Raw genomic sequence first — 17,342 nt, forward strand, 5'->3', positions numbered from 1 at the left:
TTTATGGAAATTACGTGACAATGTCAACACGCTGCAAGCCGGTTGACGACATGAGAGGGCCGGCGAACAAATTAGTATCTGTCCAGGCGTCTCAAACACCGTCAGGGGCTGTAAAATGTCCATTTACCTCAGTCGGTCGACACAGACCCAGACACGGACACTGATTTCAGTGTCGACGGTGAAGAAACAAACGTATTTTCCTTTAGGGCCACACGTTAAGGGCAATGAAGGAGGTGTTACATATTTCTGATACTCCAAGTACCACAAAAAAGGGTATTATGTGTGAGGTGAAAAAACTACCTGTAGTTTTTCCTGAATCAGATAAATTAAATGAAGTGTGTGATGATGCGTGGGTTTCCCCCGATAGAAAATTATTGGCGGTATACCCTTTCCCGCCAGAAGTTAAGGCGCGGTGGGAAACACCCCTCAGGGTGGATAAGGCGCTCACACGCTTATCAGAACAAGTGGCGGTACCATCTACGGATAGGGCCGTACTTAAGGAGCCAGCTGATAGGAGGCTGAAAAATATCCTAAAAAGTATACACACACATGCTGGTGTTATACTGCGACCAGCGATCGCCTCAGCCTGGATGTGCAGAGCTGAGGTGGCTTGGTCGGATTCCCTGACTAAAAATATTGATACCTTTGACAGGGACAGTATTTTATTGACTATAGAGCATTTAAAGGATGCATTTCTATATATGCGAGATGCGCAGAGGGATATTTGCACTCTGGCATCAAGAGTAAATGCGATGTCCATATCTGCAAGAAGATGTTTATGGACACGACAGTGGTCAGGTGATGCAGATTCCAAACGGCACAAAGATGTATTGCCGTATAAAGGGGAGGAGTTATTTGGGGTCGGTCCATGGGACCTGGTGGCCAGGGCAACTGCTGGAAAATCCACCGTTTTTTACCCTAAGTCACATCTCTGCAGAAAAAGACACCGTCTTTTCAGCCTCAGTCCTTTCGTCCCTATAAGAGTCATATCTGCCCAGGGATAGAGGAAAGGGAAGAAGACTGCAGCAGGCAGCCCATTCCCAGGAACAGAAGCCCTCCACCGCTTCTACCAAGTTCTCAGCATGACGCTGGGACCGTACAGGACCCCTGGATCCTACAAGTAGTATCCAAGGGGTACAGATTGGAATGTCGAGAGGTTTCCCCCCTCGCAGGTTCCTGTAGTCTGCTGTACCAATGTCTCCCTCCGACAGGGAGGCAGTATTGAAAACAATTCACAAGCTGTATTCCCAGCAGGTGATAATAAATTTACCCCTCCGACAACAAGGAAAGGGGTATTACTCCACACTATATGGTGGTACTGAAGGCTAGGTGAGACCTATTCTAAATCTGAAAAATTTGAACACTTACAAGGGTTCAAATCCAGATGGAGTCACTCAGAGCAGTGATAGCAAAGAACAAGGGGACTATATGGTGTCCCGGGACATCAGGGATGCTTACCTCCATGTCCCAAAATTTGCCTTTTCTCACCAAGGGTACCTCAGGTTCGTGGTACAGAACTGTCACTATCAGTTTCAAGACGATGCCGTTGGATTGTCCAAGGCACCCCGGGTCCTTACCAAGGTAATGACCGAAAGGAGGATTCGTCTTCAAAGAAAATGGACGACCTCCTGATAAGAACAAGGTCCAGAGAACAGTTGGAGGTCGGAGTAGCACTATCTCAAGTAGTTCTACGACAGCACGGGTGGATTCTAAATATTCCAAAACCGCAGTTGTTCCGACGACACGTCTGCTGGTCCTAGGGATGATTCTGGACACAGTCCAGGAAAAGGTGTTTCTCCCAGAGGAGAAAGCCAGGGAGTTATCCGAGCTAATCGGGATCCTCCTAAAACCAGGAAAAGTGTCAGTGCATCATTGCACGAGAGTCCTGGTAAAAATGGTGGCTTATTACGAAGCGCTTCCATTCGGCAGATTTCACGCAAGAACTCTTCAGTGGGATCTGCTGGACAAATGGTCCGGATCGCATCTTCAGATGCATCAGCGGATAACCCTATATCCAAGGACAAGGGTGTCTCTCCTGCGGTGATTACAGAGTGCTCATCTTCTAGAGGGCCGCAGATTCGGCATTCAGGATTGGATGCTCGTGACCACGGAGGCCAGCCTGAGAGGCTGGGGAGCAGTCACACAAGGAGTGTGATCAAGTCTGGAGAATTCTCTCCACATAAATATACTGGAGCTAAGAACAAATTTATAATGCTCTAAGCTTAGCAAGACCTCTGCTTCAAGGTCAGCCGGTATTGATCCAGTGGGATAACATCACGGCAGTCGCCCACGTAAACAGAAAGGGCGGCACAAGAAGCAGGAGGGCAGTGACAAAACTGCAAGGATTTTTCGCTAGGCGGAAAATCATGTGATAGCACTGTCAGCAGTGTTCATTCCGGGAGTGGACGACTGGGAAGCAGACTTCCTCAGCAGGCACGACCTCCACCCGGGAGAGTGGGAACTTCATCGGGAAGTTTTCCGCATGATTGTGAACCGTTGGGAAAGACCAAAGGTGGACATGATGGCGTCCCGCCCGAACAAAAAAATGGGACAGGTATTGCGCCAGGTCACGAGACCTTCAAGCGATAGCTGTGGACGTCCTGGTAACACCGTGGGTGTAACAGTCGGTGTATGTGTTCCCTTCTCTGCTTCTCATAACCAAGGTATTGAGAATTATAAGACATAGAGGAGTAAGAACTATACTCGTGGCTCCGGATTGGCCAAGAGGGACTTGGTAACCGGAACTTCAAGAGATGCTCACAGAGGACTAATGGCCTCGGGAGCTAAGAAGGGATTTGCTTTCAGCAAGTACCATGTCTGTTCCAAGAGGAACCGTGGCATCGGCCTTTAAGAAAGGACCTGCTCCAGCAGGGACCTTGTCTGTTCCAAGACTTACCGCGACCGCGTTTGACGGCATGGCGTTTTGAACGCCGGATCCTAAGGGAAAAGGCATTCCGGAAGAGGTCATACCTACCCTGGTCAAAGCCAGGAAGGAGGTGACCGCACAACGTTATCACCACATGTGGTAAAAATATGTTGCGTGGGTGAGGCCAGGAGGGCCCCACGAAAAAATTTCAACTAGGTCGATTTCTGCACTTCCTGCAAACAGGAGTGTCTATGAGCCTCAAATTGGGGTCCATTAAGGTTCAAGTTTCGGCCCTATAGATTTTCTTCCAGAAAGAATTGGCTTCAGTTCCTGAAGTCCAGACGTTTGTCAAGGGAGTATTGCATATACAGCCCTTGTGTGCCTCCAGTGGCACCGTGGGATCTCAACGTAGTGTTGGGATTCCTCAAATCATATTGGTTTGAACCACTCAAATCTGTGGATTTGAAATATCTCACATGGAAAGTGACCATGCTGTTGGCCCTGGCCTCGGCCAGGCGATTGTCAAAATTGGCGGTTTTGTCTTACAAAAGCCCATATTTGATTTTCCATTCGGACAGGGCAGAACTGCGGACTCGTCCCCAGTTTCTTCCTAAGGTGGTGTCAGCGTTTCACCTGAAACAACCTATTGTGGTGCCTGCGGCTACTAGGGACTTGGAGGACTCCAAGTTGCTAGACGTTGTCAGGGCCCTGAAAATATATATATATATATATAATTCCAGGACGGCTGGAGTCAGAAAGTCTGACTTGCTGTTTATATTGTAGGCACCCAAAAAGCTGGGTGCTCCTGCTTCTAAGCAGACTATTGCTCGTTGGATTTGTAGTACAATTCAGCTTGCACATTCTGTGGCAGGCCTGCCACAGCCAAAATCTGTAAATGCCCATTCCACAAGGAAGGTGGGCTCATCTTGGGCGGCTGCCCGAGGGGTCTCGGCTTTACAACTTTGCCGAGCAGCTACTTGGTCAGGGGCAAACACGTTTGCTAAATTCTACAAATTTGATACCCTGGCTAAGGAGGACCTGGAGTTCTCTCATTCGGTGCTGCAGAGTCATCCGCACTCTCCCGCCCGTTTGGGAGCTTTGGTATAATCCCCATGGTCCTTTCAGGAACCCCAGCATCCACTAGGACGATAGAGAAAATAAGAATTTACTTACCGATAATTCTATTTCTCGGAGTCCGTAGTGGATGCTGGGCGCCCATCCCAAGTGCAGATTATCTGCAATACTTGTACATAGTTACAAAAATCGGGTTATTATTGTTGTGAGCCATCTTTTCAGAGGCTCCGCTGTTATCATACTGTTAACTGGGTTCAGATCACAGGTTGTACAGTGTGATTGGTGTGGCTGGTATGAGTCTTACCCGGGATTCAAAATCCTTCCTTATTGTGTACGCTCGTCCGGGCACAGTATCCTAACTGAGGCTTGGAGGAGGGTCATAGGGGGAGGAGCCAGTGCACACCACCTGATCCTAAAGCTTTACTTTTTGTGCCCTGTCTCCTGCGGAGCCGCTATTCCCCATGGTCCTTTCAGGAACCCCAGCATCCACTACGGACTCCGAGAAATAGAATTATCGGTAAGTAAATTCTTATTTTTCCAACCTGCAGGTGTTTTGCAGGTGGTGATGGTGTTTTCCTTAATTACTGCAGTATGTTTATAATACTGTTTTTTATGATTTGGATGAGGTGGAATGAAAATGAAGTAGCTAACCAGAATCTTTCTCTTCCTTCACACAGTGAGAGTAGCATGTTTGTCTCCAAGAGACGTTTCATTTTGAAGACATGTGGTACCACCCTCTTACTGCAAGCACTGGTTCCCTTGTTAGAGCTCGCTAGAGAGTACTGTGGGTTTGATATTCAGGTAAGTTTTTGTTTTATTTTTTATACATAGCACAATGTCTGCTATATTCTATTTATCTTTTAAGTTCTCATGGTTAATTGATTTTGAAGATCTGCTTTAATTTATGGTAAACTTCAGCTGTCTCCTTAGAATTCCCTATTATGGGAAAGTTTTGTCTTTATCTTTGATCCAACTGTCCTCAGCGTTTTCTCATTATTTGTATGGGTTTACCTTACATGAAATGAAAGTAATCATGAAAACAGGAGGGACTAGGGAGGCCAATCCTGGGTTGTTGTTTCAATCCCGGGATTCGGGATTGAAAAACGCCCAATCCCAGGATTGCAGTAGGGATCAGTGAAGGGCAGTGGAGAAGGGTGTAGGGAGCAGCGCTGGAGGGTTGGGTGTAGGTAGCTGCACGGGAGGGTTGTGTAGGTAGCGGCACGGGAGGGTTGTGTAGGTAGCGGCGAGGGAGGGTGTAGGTAGTGGCGCGGAAGAGAGGGAGGGTGTAGGTAGTGGCGCGGAAGAGAGGGAGGGTGTAGGTAGCGGCGCGGGAGGGAGGGTTGGTGTAGGTAGCGGTGCGGGAGGGAGGCTGTTAGAGAGCACTGCACAGAGGGAGGGTGGGTGTAAGTAATACTACTTACTATTAGATGGGCGGCGGCCATGGACACACTGAACGTGGCGGCATTTCAAATAAAGCGCCAGCCAACCAGAGCTGGCTGACCGGCAGCCAATCAGGGAAGCGGCCGCAGCAGTTGCTCCTGATTTGCTGCTGCGGCAGCTTCCCTGATTGGCTGGCGGCCGGCGCTACATTTGAATTGCCGCCGCGTTCAGCGTGTGTCCATGGCTGCTGCCAGCCTAATAGTAAGTAGTATTACTTACACCCACCCTCCTGCACATGCGCAATGTAATCTCGTGAATCTCGGGATTCAAATCCTGGCATTTTTGTGCCCAAATCCCAGGATTGGCCTCCCTACTTGGGACTTAAGATTTCTTTCTGGAATTTTGAGCAGGCCAGGTATTTTTTTTTTATTCTATCGTTTAGATGAGAACTAGTTAACTATTTCTACTCATGACTGCTGTGTGGGTTAAAAAAAAACTCCATACTAGGTTTGGCTAGCAGAGTAAAGTAGTTTACCTGCTGGTTGAGAGCTGTCAGACTTCTTTCTGTGCCTGTCAGTATGTGACAACAGTTAATGCAAGAAGTCTTGTCACAAACAAACAGTTTGTTATTTAATATATTGAAAAATATTTATTAGCTCAAATACGGAATTGATATTTACAGTAACTTTAAAAGCTTCCACCGTTAATAGTATAACTTGTATTCAATGTCTCTTCTACCTTCTGGAAAAAATGAGCTAGTGTCTATTTCAGGCTATTTGTCTTCTGAGACTAGTCCTCAACCCCTAATCACTACAGAAGAGTTTTAAAATAGTGCGAATGCTCTTTAACAGATGCAATATTCATTTTAAATATTTAAATGTAAGGTGAAATTATTGGTTTATCATGTAAATGAATGAAGATGTTCATCTTTTGCAGAACTTTTTTTATTCACGTAAAAACTTTATGAAACCAGACCACCAGGAATATCCACACAGAAATTTCCAGGAAGAAGTTGAATTCCTAAATGAAATTTTCCCAAGTAAGTTCTGTATTCAGGTAATGCAACAGAAATCCTCTGAAAATACACAAGGGCATACGTGAAGATCAGCGTCAAACTGAAAAGCAGATTTCTTTCACCTGGCATTGATGTGGGTAGGGCAAACAGCAGGCTGTCAGATTTGTGACTAAGCACAATTCATTCGGTTTTCTGATTTGTGTGTCGGGAGTGCTGAGGGTGCTGTGCACTCTGCACACCAAGAGTCAGTAAAGCTGGATGGGTGGTAGTTATTTTGCAAATAAGGGCTGATAATATCCCTTAGCATTTACGGTTTAGATCATCGCCCATAGTCCATGGCATCTAATTTGCGCTTTTCTCATTTCAGATGGAGCAGCGTATTGTATGGGACGTATCAACTCTGATTGCTGGTATGTACTTTTTTTTTTTTTTTTTGGTACTTGTAGGAATGATCAAACTACAGTTGTTAACACAATTGGGCAGAAAGTTATTTGTATATTGGCAAATTTTCTGCCCTTAATTCCGTGTATAGTTGTATTGCCTTGGGGAAATCTATATTATTTCCTTCCTATCAGTGTATAGTATAGATAGGGTGGTACAGGACATTGCTTCAGTAAGGGAAAGGCTAACCGTTTTTGTTTTAATGACAGAATAGCTACACTCAGTGGTTTTACATAGAAATACAGAAACAGAATGTTGTATGTGTATCTGGTAGAATAGGTGTTTGTTTGGTAATCCATATTTCTCTAACGTCCTAGTGGATGCTGAGGACTCCTTAAGGACCATGGGGAATAGACGGGCTCCCCAGGAGACAGGGCACTTTAAGAAAGATTTAGGACTACTGGTGTGCACTGGCTCCTCCCTCTATGCCCCTCCTCCAGACCTCAGTTAGAATATGTGCCCGGCCGAGCTGGGTGCACTTTAGTGAGCTCTCCTGAGCTTGCTAATAAGAAAGTATTTTGTTAGGATTTTTTATTTTCAGAGAGATCTGCTGGCAACAGGCTCTCTGCTACGTGGGACTGAGGGGAGAGAAGCAGACCTACTAACTGCGGATAGGTCATGCTTCTTAGGCTACTGGACACCATTAGCTCCAGAGGGATCGAACACAGGAACGCACCCTTGGTCGTCCGATCCCGGAGCCGCGCCGCCGTCCCCCTCGCAGAGCCAGAAGCCGGCGTGTGAAGCAAGAAGACGTCAAAAGCGGCGGCAGAAGACTCCAGTCTTCATATGAGGTAGCGCACAGCACTGCAGCTGTGTGCCATTGCTCCCACATCAAACCCACACACTCCGGTCACTGTAGGGTGCAGGGCGCAGGGTGGGGCTCCCTGGGCAGCAATTAAGCACCTCTTGGCATAAAAGGGCATATATACAGTCGGGCACTGTATATATGCATGAGCCCCCGCCATTATTTTACACAAAATCGCGGGACAGAAGCCTGCCGCTGAGGGGGCGGGGCTTCTTCCTCAGCACTCACCAGCGCCATTTTCTCTCCACAGCTCCGCTGAGAGGAAGCTCCTCAGGCTCTCCCCTGCAGATTCACGGTAGAAAGAGGGTAAAAAGAGAGGGGGGGGGGGGGCACATAAATTTAGCGCAATATCAATATATACAGCAGCTACTGGGTAAACACTAAGTTACTGTGTAATTCCTGGGTCATATAGCGCTGGAGTGTGTGCTGGCATACTCTCTGTCTCTCCAAAAGGCCTTGTGGGGGTTCTGTCCTCAAATAGAGCATCCCCTGTGTGTGTGGTGTCGGTACGCTTGTGTCGACATGTTTGACGAGGAAGGCTATGTGGAAGCAGAGCAGGTGCAGATGAATGTGGTGTCTCCGCCGACGGCGCCGACACCTGATTGGTTGGATATGTGGAAGGTGTTAAATGATAATGTAAACTCCTTGCATAAAAGGTTGGATAAAGCTGATGCCTTGGGACAGTCAGGGTCCCAACCCATGCCTGATCCTACAGCGCAGAGGCCGTCAGGGTCTCAGAAGCGACCACTATCCCAAATTGTTGACACGGATATCGACACGGATTCTGACTCCAGTGTCGATGGCGATGATGCAAAGTTGCAGCCTAAAATGGCTAAAGCCATCCGCTACATGATTATAGCAATGAAGGATGTATTGCACATCTCAGAGGAAAACCCTGTCCCTGCCAAGAGGGTTTATATGTTTGGGGAGAAAAGGCAAGAAGTGACTTTTCCCCCTTCACATGAGTTATGTGAAAAAGCTTGGGATTCTCCTGATAGGAAAATGCAGATTTCCAAACGGTTACTTATGGCGTATCCTTTCCAGCCAACGGACAGGTTACGCTGGGAATCCTCCCCTAGGGTAGACAAAGCTTTGACACGCTTATCTAAGAAGGTAGCCCTGCCGTCACAGGATACGGCCGCCCTAAAAGATCCTGCGGATAGAAAGCAGGAAGGTATCCTGAAGTCCGTTTATACACATTCAGGTACCCTACTAAGGCCGGCAATTGCGTCGGCCTGGATGTGTAGTGCTGTAGCAGCATGGACAGATACTCTGTCTGAGGAGCTTGATACCTTGGACAAGGATACTATATTGCTGACCCTGGGGCATATAAAAGACGCTGTCCTATACATGAGGGATGCCCAGAGAGACATTTGCCTACTGGGCTCTAGAATAAATGCAATGTCAATTTCTGCCAGAAGGCTCCTGTGGACTCGGCAATGGACAGGTGATGCCGACTCAAAAAAAGCACATGGAGGTTTTACCTTATAAGGGTGAGGAATTGTTTGGGGACGGTCTCTCGGACCTAGTTTCCACAGCTACGGCTGGGAAGTCAAATTTTTTGCCATATATTCCCTCACAACCTAAGAAAGCACCGTATTACCAAATGCAGTCCTTTCGATCACAAAGAGGCAAGAAAGTCAGAGGTGCGTTCTTTCTTGCCAGTGGCAGGGGTAGAGGAAAGAAGCTGCACAATACAGCTAGTTCCCAGGAACAGAAGTCCTCCCCGGCTTCCACTAAATCCACCGCATGACGCTGGGGCTCCACAGGTGGAGCCAGGAGCGGTGGGGGCGCGTCTCCGAAATTTCAGCCACCAGTGGGTTCGCTCACGGGTGGATCCCTGGGCTCTACAGATTGTGTCTCAGGGATACAAGCTGGAATTCGAAGTGATGCCCCCTCACCGTTACCTCAAATCGGCCCTGCCAGCTTCCCCCATAGAAAGGGAAGTAGTGTTAGCGGCAATTCACAAATTATATCTCCAGCAGGTGGTGGTAAAGGTTCCCCTCCCTCAACAGGGAAGGGGTTACTATTCCACAATGTTTGTGGTTCCGAAACCGGACGGTTCGGTCAGACCCATATTGAATTTAAAATCCCTGAACATTTACCTGAAAAGGTTCAAGTTCAAGATGGAATCGCTCAGGGCGGTCATTGCAAGCCAGGAAGAGGGGGATTTTATGGTGTCTCTGGACATAAAGGATGCTTACCTGCATGTCCCCATTTATCCACCTCATCAGGAGTACCTCAGATTTGTGGTACAGGACTGTCATTACCAATTCCAGACGTTGCCGTTTGGTCTGTCCACGGCACCGAGAATATTTACCAAGGTAATGGCAGAAATGATGGTGCTTCTGCGAAAGCAAGGAGTTACAATTATCCCATACTTGGACGATCTCCTCATAAAGGCGAGGTCCAGAGAGCAGTTGCTGATCAGCGTAGCACACTCTCGGGAGGTGTTAAAACAGCACGGCTGGATTCTGAATATTCCAAAGTCGCAGCTGATAACTACGACGAGTCTGCCCTTCCTGGGCATGATTCTGGACACAGACCAGAAGAAGGTGTTTCTCCCGGAGGAGAAGGCCCAGGAGCTCGTGACTCTGGTCAGAGACCTCTTAAAACCAAAACAGGTGTCGGTGCATCTATGCACGCGAGTCCTGGGAAAGATGGTGGCATCATACGAAGCCATTCCCTTCGGCAGGTTCCATGGGACCTTTCAGTGGGATCTGTTGGACAAGTGGTCCGGATCGCATCTGTGGTGGCTGCAGAGTGCTCACCTTCTCGAGGGCCGCAGGTTCGGCATACAGGACTGGGTCCTGGTGACCACAGATGCAAGCCTCCGAGGGTGGGGAGCAGTCACTCAGGGAAGAAACTTCCAGGGGCTGTGGTCAAGTCAAGAGACTTGTCTGCACATCAATATCCTGGAACTAAGGGCCATATACAATGCCCTGAGTCAAGCGGAGCCTCTGCTTCGCAACCAACCGGTGCTGATTCAGTCAGACAACATCACCGCAGTGGCTCATGTAAACTGCCAGGGCGGCACAAGAAGCAGGGTGGCAATGGCAGAAGCCACCAGAATTCTTCGCTGGGCGGAGAATCACGTGCAAGCACTGTCAGCAGTGTTCATTCCGGGAACAACCTCCACCCGGGAGAGTGGGGACTTCATCAAGAAGTCTTCATACAGATTACAAATCGATGGGAACTGCCACAGGTGGACATGATGGCATCCTGCCTCAACAAAAAGCTACAAAGGTATTGCGCCAGGTCAAGAGACACTCAGGCGATAGCTGTGGACGCACTAGTGACACCGTGGGTGTTCCAGTCGGTCTATGTGTTTCCTCCTCTTCCTCTCATACACAAGGTGCTGAGAATCGTAAGAAAGAGGAGTGAGAACAATACTCATTGTTCCGGATTGGCCAAGAAGGGCTTGGTATCCGGAACTGCTAGAAATGCTCACAGAGGACCCATGGCCTCTGCCTCTCAGACAGGATCTGTTGCAACAGGGGCCCTGTCTGTTCCAAGACTTACCGCGGCTGCGTTTGACGGCATGGCGGTTGAACGCCGGATCCTAGCGGAAAAAGGCATTCCGGATGAGGTTATTCCTACGCTGATAAAGGCTAGAAAGGACGTGACAGCAAAACATTATCACCGTATATGGCGAAAATATGTTGCTTGGTGTGAGGCCAGGAAGGCCCCTACAGAGGAATTCCAACTGGGCCGTTTCCTTCACTTCCTACAGGCGGGAGAGACTATGGGCTTAAAATTAGGGTCCATTAAGGTCCAGATTTCGGCCCTATCCATTTTCTTTCAAAAGGAACTGGCTTCTCTTCCTGAAGTTCAGACGTTTGTAAAGGGAGTGCTGCATATTCAGCCCCCTTTTGTGCAACCAGTGGCACCTTGGGATCTTAACGTGGTGTTGAGTTTCCTGAAATCTCACTGGTTTGAGCCACTTAAGATCGTGGAGTTAAAATATCTCACGTGGAAAGTGGTCATGCTATTGGCCTTAGCTGCGGCTAGGCGTGTGTCTGAATTGGCGGCTTTGTCATGTAAAAGCCCCTATCTGGTTTTCCATATGGACAGGGCAGAGTTACGGACTCGTCTGCAATTTCTGCCGAAGGTGGTGTCATCCTTTCATTTGAACCAACCTATTGTGGTGCCTGCGGCTACTCGTGACTTGGAGGATTCCAAGTTACTAGATGTAGTCAGGGCTTTGAAGATTTATGTAGCCAGAACGGCTGGAGTCAGGAAAACTGACTCGCTGTTTACCCTGTATGCATCCAACAAGCTGGGTGCTCCTGCTTCAAAGCAAACTATTGCTCGCTGGATCTGTAACACGATTCAGCAGGCTCATTCTGCGGCTGGATTGCCGCATCCAAAATCAGTAAAAGCCCATTCCACAAGGAAGGTGGGCTCTTCTTGGGCGGCTGCCCGAGGGGTCTCGGCATTACAGCTTTGCCGAGCAGCTACTTGGTCGGGTTCAAACACCTTTGCAAAGTTCTACAAGTTTGATACCCTGGCTGAGGAGGACCTTGAGTTTGCTCATTCGGTGCTGCAGAGTCATCCGCACTCTCCCGCCCGTTTGGGTGCTTTGGTATAATCCCCATGGTCCTTACGGAGTCCCCAGCATCCACTAGGACGTTAGAGAAAATAAGATTTTACTTACCGGTAAATCTATTTCTCGTAGTCCGTAGTGGATGCTGGGCGCCCGTCTCAAGTGCGGACTACTTCTGCAATACTTGTATATAGTTATTGCTTAAATAAGGGTTATGTTATGGTTGTATCAGGTTTGTCTGATGCTCTGCTGTTGTTCATACTGTTAACTGGGTAAGTTTATCACGAGTTATACGGTGTGGCTGGTATGAGTCTTACCCTGGATTCCAAAATCCTTTCCTTGTACTGTCAGCTCTTCCGGGCAGTTTCCTTAACTGAGGTCTGGAGGAGGGGCATAGAGGGAGGAGCCAGTGCACACCAGTAGTCCTAATTCTTTATTAAAGTGCCCTGTCTCCTGCGGAGCCCTTCTATTCCCCATGGTCTTTACGGAGTCCCCAGCATCCACTACGGACTACGAGAAATAGATTTACCGGTAAGTAAAATCTTATTTTTTATGTTGCTGATTTGTGAGGACAAGCCATTGTGTAACGATTGTTCAGCTGCAATGTAAATTCAGCCTGCACCTAGTTTCTGTAATATGCTGAGAATCACGGTGTACATACTGTATAGCCATATGCTATACAACTGCAAAGCTTGGTGGCAGTGCTCACTAACTTGTTCTGTGTTCTCATTTTTAGGTACTTGTATACTCTCGATGTCCCAGAGGGTTTTGTCATCAACCAGCCAGATCAGACACTGGAAATTTTGATGAGTGAGCTTGACCCAGAGATAATGGACCAGTTCTACATGAAAGATGGTGTTACTGCAAATGATGTCACTCGTGTAAGTTTAATATTTATGGGACAAGTGGGATGATGTTTAATATGTGTGGTCTTCAGTTTGCCGGCTGTCTGGGTCCCGGCGCACGATATACCGGCGGCGTAATCCCGACAGCCGGCATACCGACACCATTTCTCCCTCTTGGGGGTCCACAACCCCCCCTGGAGGGAGGATAGCGTAGCACGCCACCGTTCCCGCAGCGTAGCGAGCCCACAAGGGGCTCAGTTGCGCTCGCCACGCTGTCGGTGTGCCGCCGGTTGGGATTCCGGCGTCGGTATGCTGTACACCGGGACCCCGATAGTCTGCATACCATACTACACACATTTAATATACTATCTGTGTATTAAGCACTGAATCTTTATATTATGGGATGATGCCTACAAAACAGAGCAGAAGTTGTGCGCTCTTCATTATCAAACATAGATATCAGTATCACAATACAGTAGTAAGACTGCAAATACATTAACTGATGCAAACCCATTTTTGTTTAATTTTTAGCATAGATTTAAATAGCAATTGTGTTTTATTTCTTAGATGAGTGGAATTCGTGACCTGATACCAGGTTCTGTCATTGATGCTACAATGTTCAGTCCTTGTGGTTATTCAATGAATGGGATGAAATCAGATGTAAGTATCTGTTTGGTGTACTTTGTAGCTTGTACTGTGATGTTTAGTTGGCTTACTTTATTTTATTGTATCCTTAGGGAACTTACTGGACTATTCACATCACTCCAGAGCCAGATTTTTCCTATGTTAGTTTTGAAACTAATGTATCGCAAACAACATATGATGATCTCATTAGTAGAGTTGTGGATGTTTTCAAGCCAAGGAAGTTTGTGACCACCCTCTTTGTTAATCAGGTATAGTGGTTGTTTGTGTTCTAGACAACTTTTATGCATATGAAGTGTTCATAGAAAGTCATTGTTTTATAATATAGAGCCCTTAATACTACCTACTGAATACCTTTAATATTGTTACTATGTAATACCTTTTATATTGCCGCTATGTGTCTTCTCAGCAAAGGTGTGTTCAAATGTATTCATTGCACCAGCCTAATCATAATCCAGAAATTAAAGACCGTTTGGGCTGGCATTATAAAGAGGGAGCGTAGCATATACACGTGAGAAAAGATAGGTCAGATAGGTGCGCTAAAAAAAGGGTACTTCACTTAACTATTTAGCAAAAACCGCTCCGAAATTTTTTTTTTTTTTTGTATGAGTGAATTAGGTGAAGAACGTGAATTTAACCCTATCCCAAATGATTAAAAAAAAAATATATATTTTTTTTGCTGCAGGGTACATTGGGCTCCACAAGGAATAACATTTGGGTGTAGAGTAGGATCTTGATCCGAGGCGCCAACAGGCTCAAAGTTTTGACTGTTCCCAAGATGCACAGCGCCGCCTCCTCTATAACCCCGCCTCCGTGTACAGGAGCTGAGTTTTGTAGTTGGTGCCTTGCAGGCAGTCAACAGGGGGGCTGCTCCTGCAGCCCTAAGAAAAAGCTATTTCAGAAGGAAAGAAAATCTGAAGACTTCAAGGGCTGCAGCAGTGTCTGGATGTCTGTCAGACATCCCCTGCTGCAGCTCCATCACTCCCCCAGCGGCGCTGTATACTCCCACGCCCTGGTTGCCGGGTAATTACAGCGGAGGCTGTGGTGTTCTTCTGGTTAGTCACACACTCGCTGCTGTTTCCGGATTGCGTGGCCGCATACAGGGGGAGGTAAGGGGTCTCTTTGGCCCGCTGTAACCGCGATCCGGCGCGGCGGGCCGCGCGCGCTGGCGTTGACACTGTAAGGGGCAGGGGCTCCACTAGCCCTGGGCACAGGTTGATTTTCTTCATAAAACTGTTTAACAGCCCGCAGCGCCTGGTGGAGAAGCCAGCATGGGGGATCAGGCCTGGCCTGTAGCCCCTCCCCCAGCCCCAGGGCACCATTTAGGCAAATGTTCCTGCCCTGGAGCTGCATCTCTCTCCCTCTCAGCCGCCATTACATGGGTTTGCGCTGTTCCTGGGACTGTTTGGGCAAAATCCTCCTCTGTAAAGCTGCCTGCACCTCAGCGCTGTGCATTTTACAGGACACTGAACTATTCTACCTGTCAGTGGACAGTGTTAAGAAAAAGTGCATCCAGTCAGGGTTGTGTAGTACAAATACCCTGTGATATACATCCAGTATTTACTGTGTTTTGATATATCTAATTGTGTGTGTGTGTGTATATATATATATATATATATATATGTATGTATGTATGTGTATATATATATATATATATATGTATATATACTGAGTATTGCTAGTCCAGTGCAGTCTTATCGTATGATATAACTTCTGCATTGTAAAATTTGGCTATATGTGTGTGCATGTAGCTGCTGCATGACTGCCATATCGTGTATTTCACTCAGCTTGCTACCCCTATATTCTGTAACCTGAGGGGGCTAAGTGGGTCAGGCTTATTAGACTATATGGGTGTTTCACAAGATTCACCTACTGTGTAATTTTTCTGTGATTTCTAGTCACCATATGCCTCTGAAATTCCCTGTTTGCGCTGCACAGGGGGTTCTTGCGGTATTGTGCTGCTGGTGAATACTGTGTTGCCTTGCATTGAGCTTTTGATTATGTCCGCTACGGAGGGCAACGGTGCTGGGGCTGATCCCACATTGCGTGGTGGTGACGCTGCAGACACATTTGAGGATAACATAGCAGCTGAGGGTTCAGGTTCTGGGGGTTCCGTACCCCCCAGTGGGACTGTAGCAACGGGGGTTCAAAATGACCCACCTTGGGCTACCTTCTCCACGCTATTGAATATGCTGTTAACTAGACTAACGCCCCCCTATGGGACCTTTTGTGCCATTACAACCGCCTATGGTCCCTGCGGTTACCCGCCATGGGCAGATCAACTGTCCTATCAGTTACAGCAAATGGACCAATCAATGACTACTCAGAAGTCTAACCCTCGCCCACCTAAGACCAAGGGGTCCTCTAAGCGGGCAATTACTTCCTCGTAATCCACCAACGTCCCAGACACCTTGTCTGATGAGGATGGCGTTTATACTGACCCCACAGATTTCGATCCCGACGCTTCTGGTGGGGATGCTGTTTCACAGGTGGATGTTCCTGGCTTGTTGGAAGCTATCAGGATTGTTCTCCAAGTTGATGATGACCGGAGCCTGATGCTGTCCCTAAGAAACTGGATAAACAAGTTTTACCTCACTCTGACCATTTAGTTGACATACGTCAGGAGTCCTGGGAAAATCCAGGAAAGAATTCACGCCTCCTAAGAAGATGCTGGCTCGTTACCCCCTCGCAGCGGAGCTAATAAATTAATTTGGGAAACACCCCCGCCAGTGGATTCACAGGTGGCGCGGCAGGTGGTATCCTCAGCTCTGCCTGTAACTACCGTCACGTCTCTGAAAGAACTGACGGATACGCGTGTGGAGGGTTGTTTAAAGGCATTTTACACCCTATCTGGTGCTGCACATAGGCCCACCATTGCAGTGACATGGGCTGCAGAGGCTGGGGAAGCCTGTGCTCTGGAGGTGGAGTTGCCTTCCAACGCTTCTGATCATGCTAGACAATGTCGGTCATATATTGTCACAGCTTCTCATTACATTAATGAGGCGGCTTCTGATGCCGGTGTTCTGGTGGCCAAGGCTTCTATTACGTCCATTTTGGCTCGCCGGAATCTCTGGTTACGGTCCTGGTCTGTGGATCTGGACTCTAAGAAAACCCTGGAGGTACTCCCTTTTAAGGGAGACATTCTTTTTGGAGAAGACCTCAACAAGATAGTGGCGGACTTAGCTTCTGCTAAAACAGTAAGTCTACCTAGTACTGCTCCTTTGGTGCCGAAGGCTAAGAGTACTCCCTTTCACGCCTTTCGTCCTTCAGGGAAAGCAAAAGGTCAGGCGTACCCGACATAGGTTCGCATTTCCAAACAAAAATAAACCCAAACGGGCCTGGGCTGCCCGTCAGCCTGCTTCCAAAACTGGATCTCCAACTTCTGATGACGGATGCCAGTCTGAGGGGGTTGGGGCGCGGTGTTGGAGCAACACTCCATTTAGGGCCGGTGGACCAAGGAGGAGTCTCTCCTCCCAATAAACATTCTGGAACTGCGGCCGGTGTTCAATGCACTGAACTTGGCCCAGCATTTGATACAGAAGAGACCTGTTCAAGTACAATCGGACAATACCACCACGGTGGCATACATAAATCAACAGGGAGGCACTCGAAGCCGCATGGCGATGATGGAAGTATCAAGGATTCTTCAATGGGCGGAACGCCATCTGCCAGCCATATCGTCAGTGTTCATTCCAGGGGTCCTCAACTGGGAAGCGAACTTTCTCAAT

At 47.8% G+C, this 17,342-nt stretch overlaps 1 protein-coding gene across 1 annotated transcript in view; it reads left to right on the top strand.

Moving 5' to 3' along the window:
- The window catches only part of AMD1 (adenosylmethionine decarboxylase 1), a 106,309-nt gene that overhangs the window by 77,730 nt on the left and 11,237 nt on the right, over positions 1 to 17,342 (top strand). The window contains exons 3-8 of the mRNA XM_063917137.1: positions 4,618 to 4,741; positions 6,257 to 6,359; positions 6,703 to 6,745; positions 12,864 to 13,008; positions 13,540 to 13,632; positions 13,710 to 13,865. Of these exons, the coding sequence (XP_063773207.1) occupies positions 4,618 to 4,741; positions 6,257 to 6,359; positions 6,703 to 6,745; positions 12,864 to 13,008; positions 13,540 to 13,632; positions 13,710 to 13,865 (664 nt within the window). The remainder of the gene's footprint in view (positions 1 to 4,617; positions 4,742 to 6,256; positions 6,360 to 6,702; positions 6,746 to 12,863; positions 13,009 to 13,539; positions 13,633 to 13,709; positions 13,866 to 17,342) is intronic.

This window comes from Pseudophryne corroboree, chromosome 4, assembly GCF_028390025.1.
Source record: "Pseudophryne corroboree isolate aPseCor3 chromosome 4, aPseCor3.hap2, whole genome shotgun sequence".
In the NCBI taxonomy this organism is placed as follows: domain Eukaryota; kingdom Metazoa; phylum Chordata; class Amphibia; order Anura; family Myobatrachidae; genus Pseudophryne; species Pseudophryne corroboree.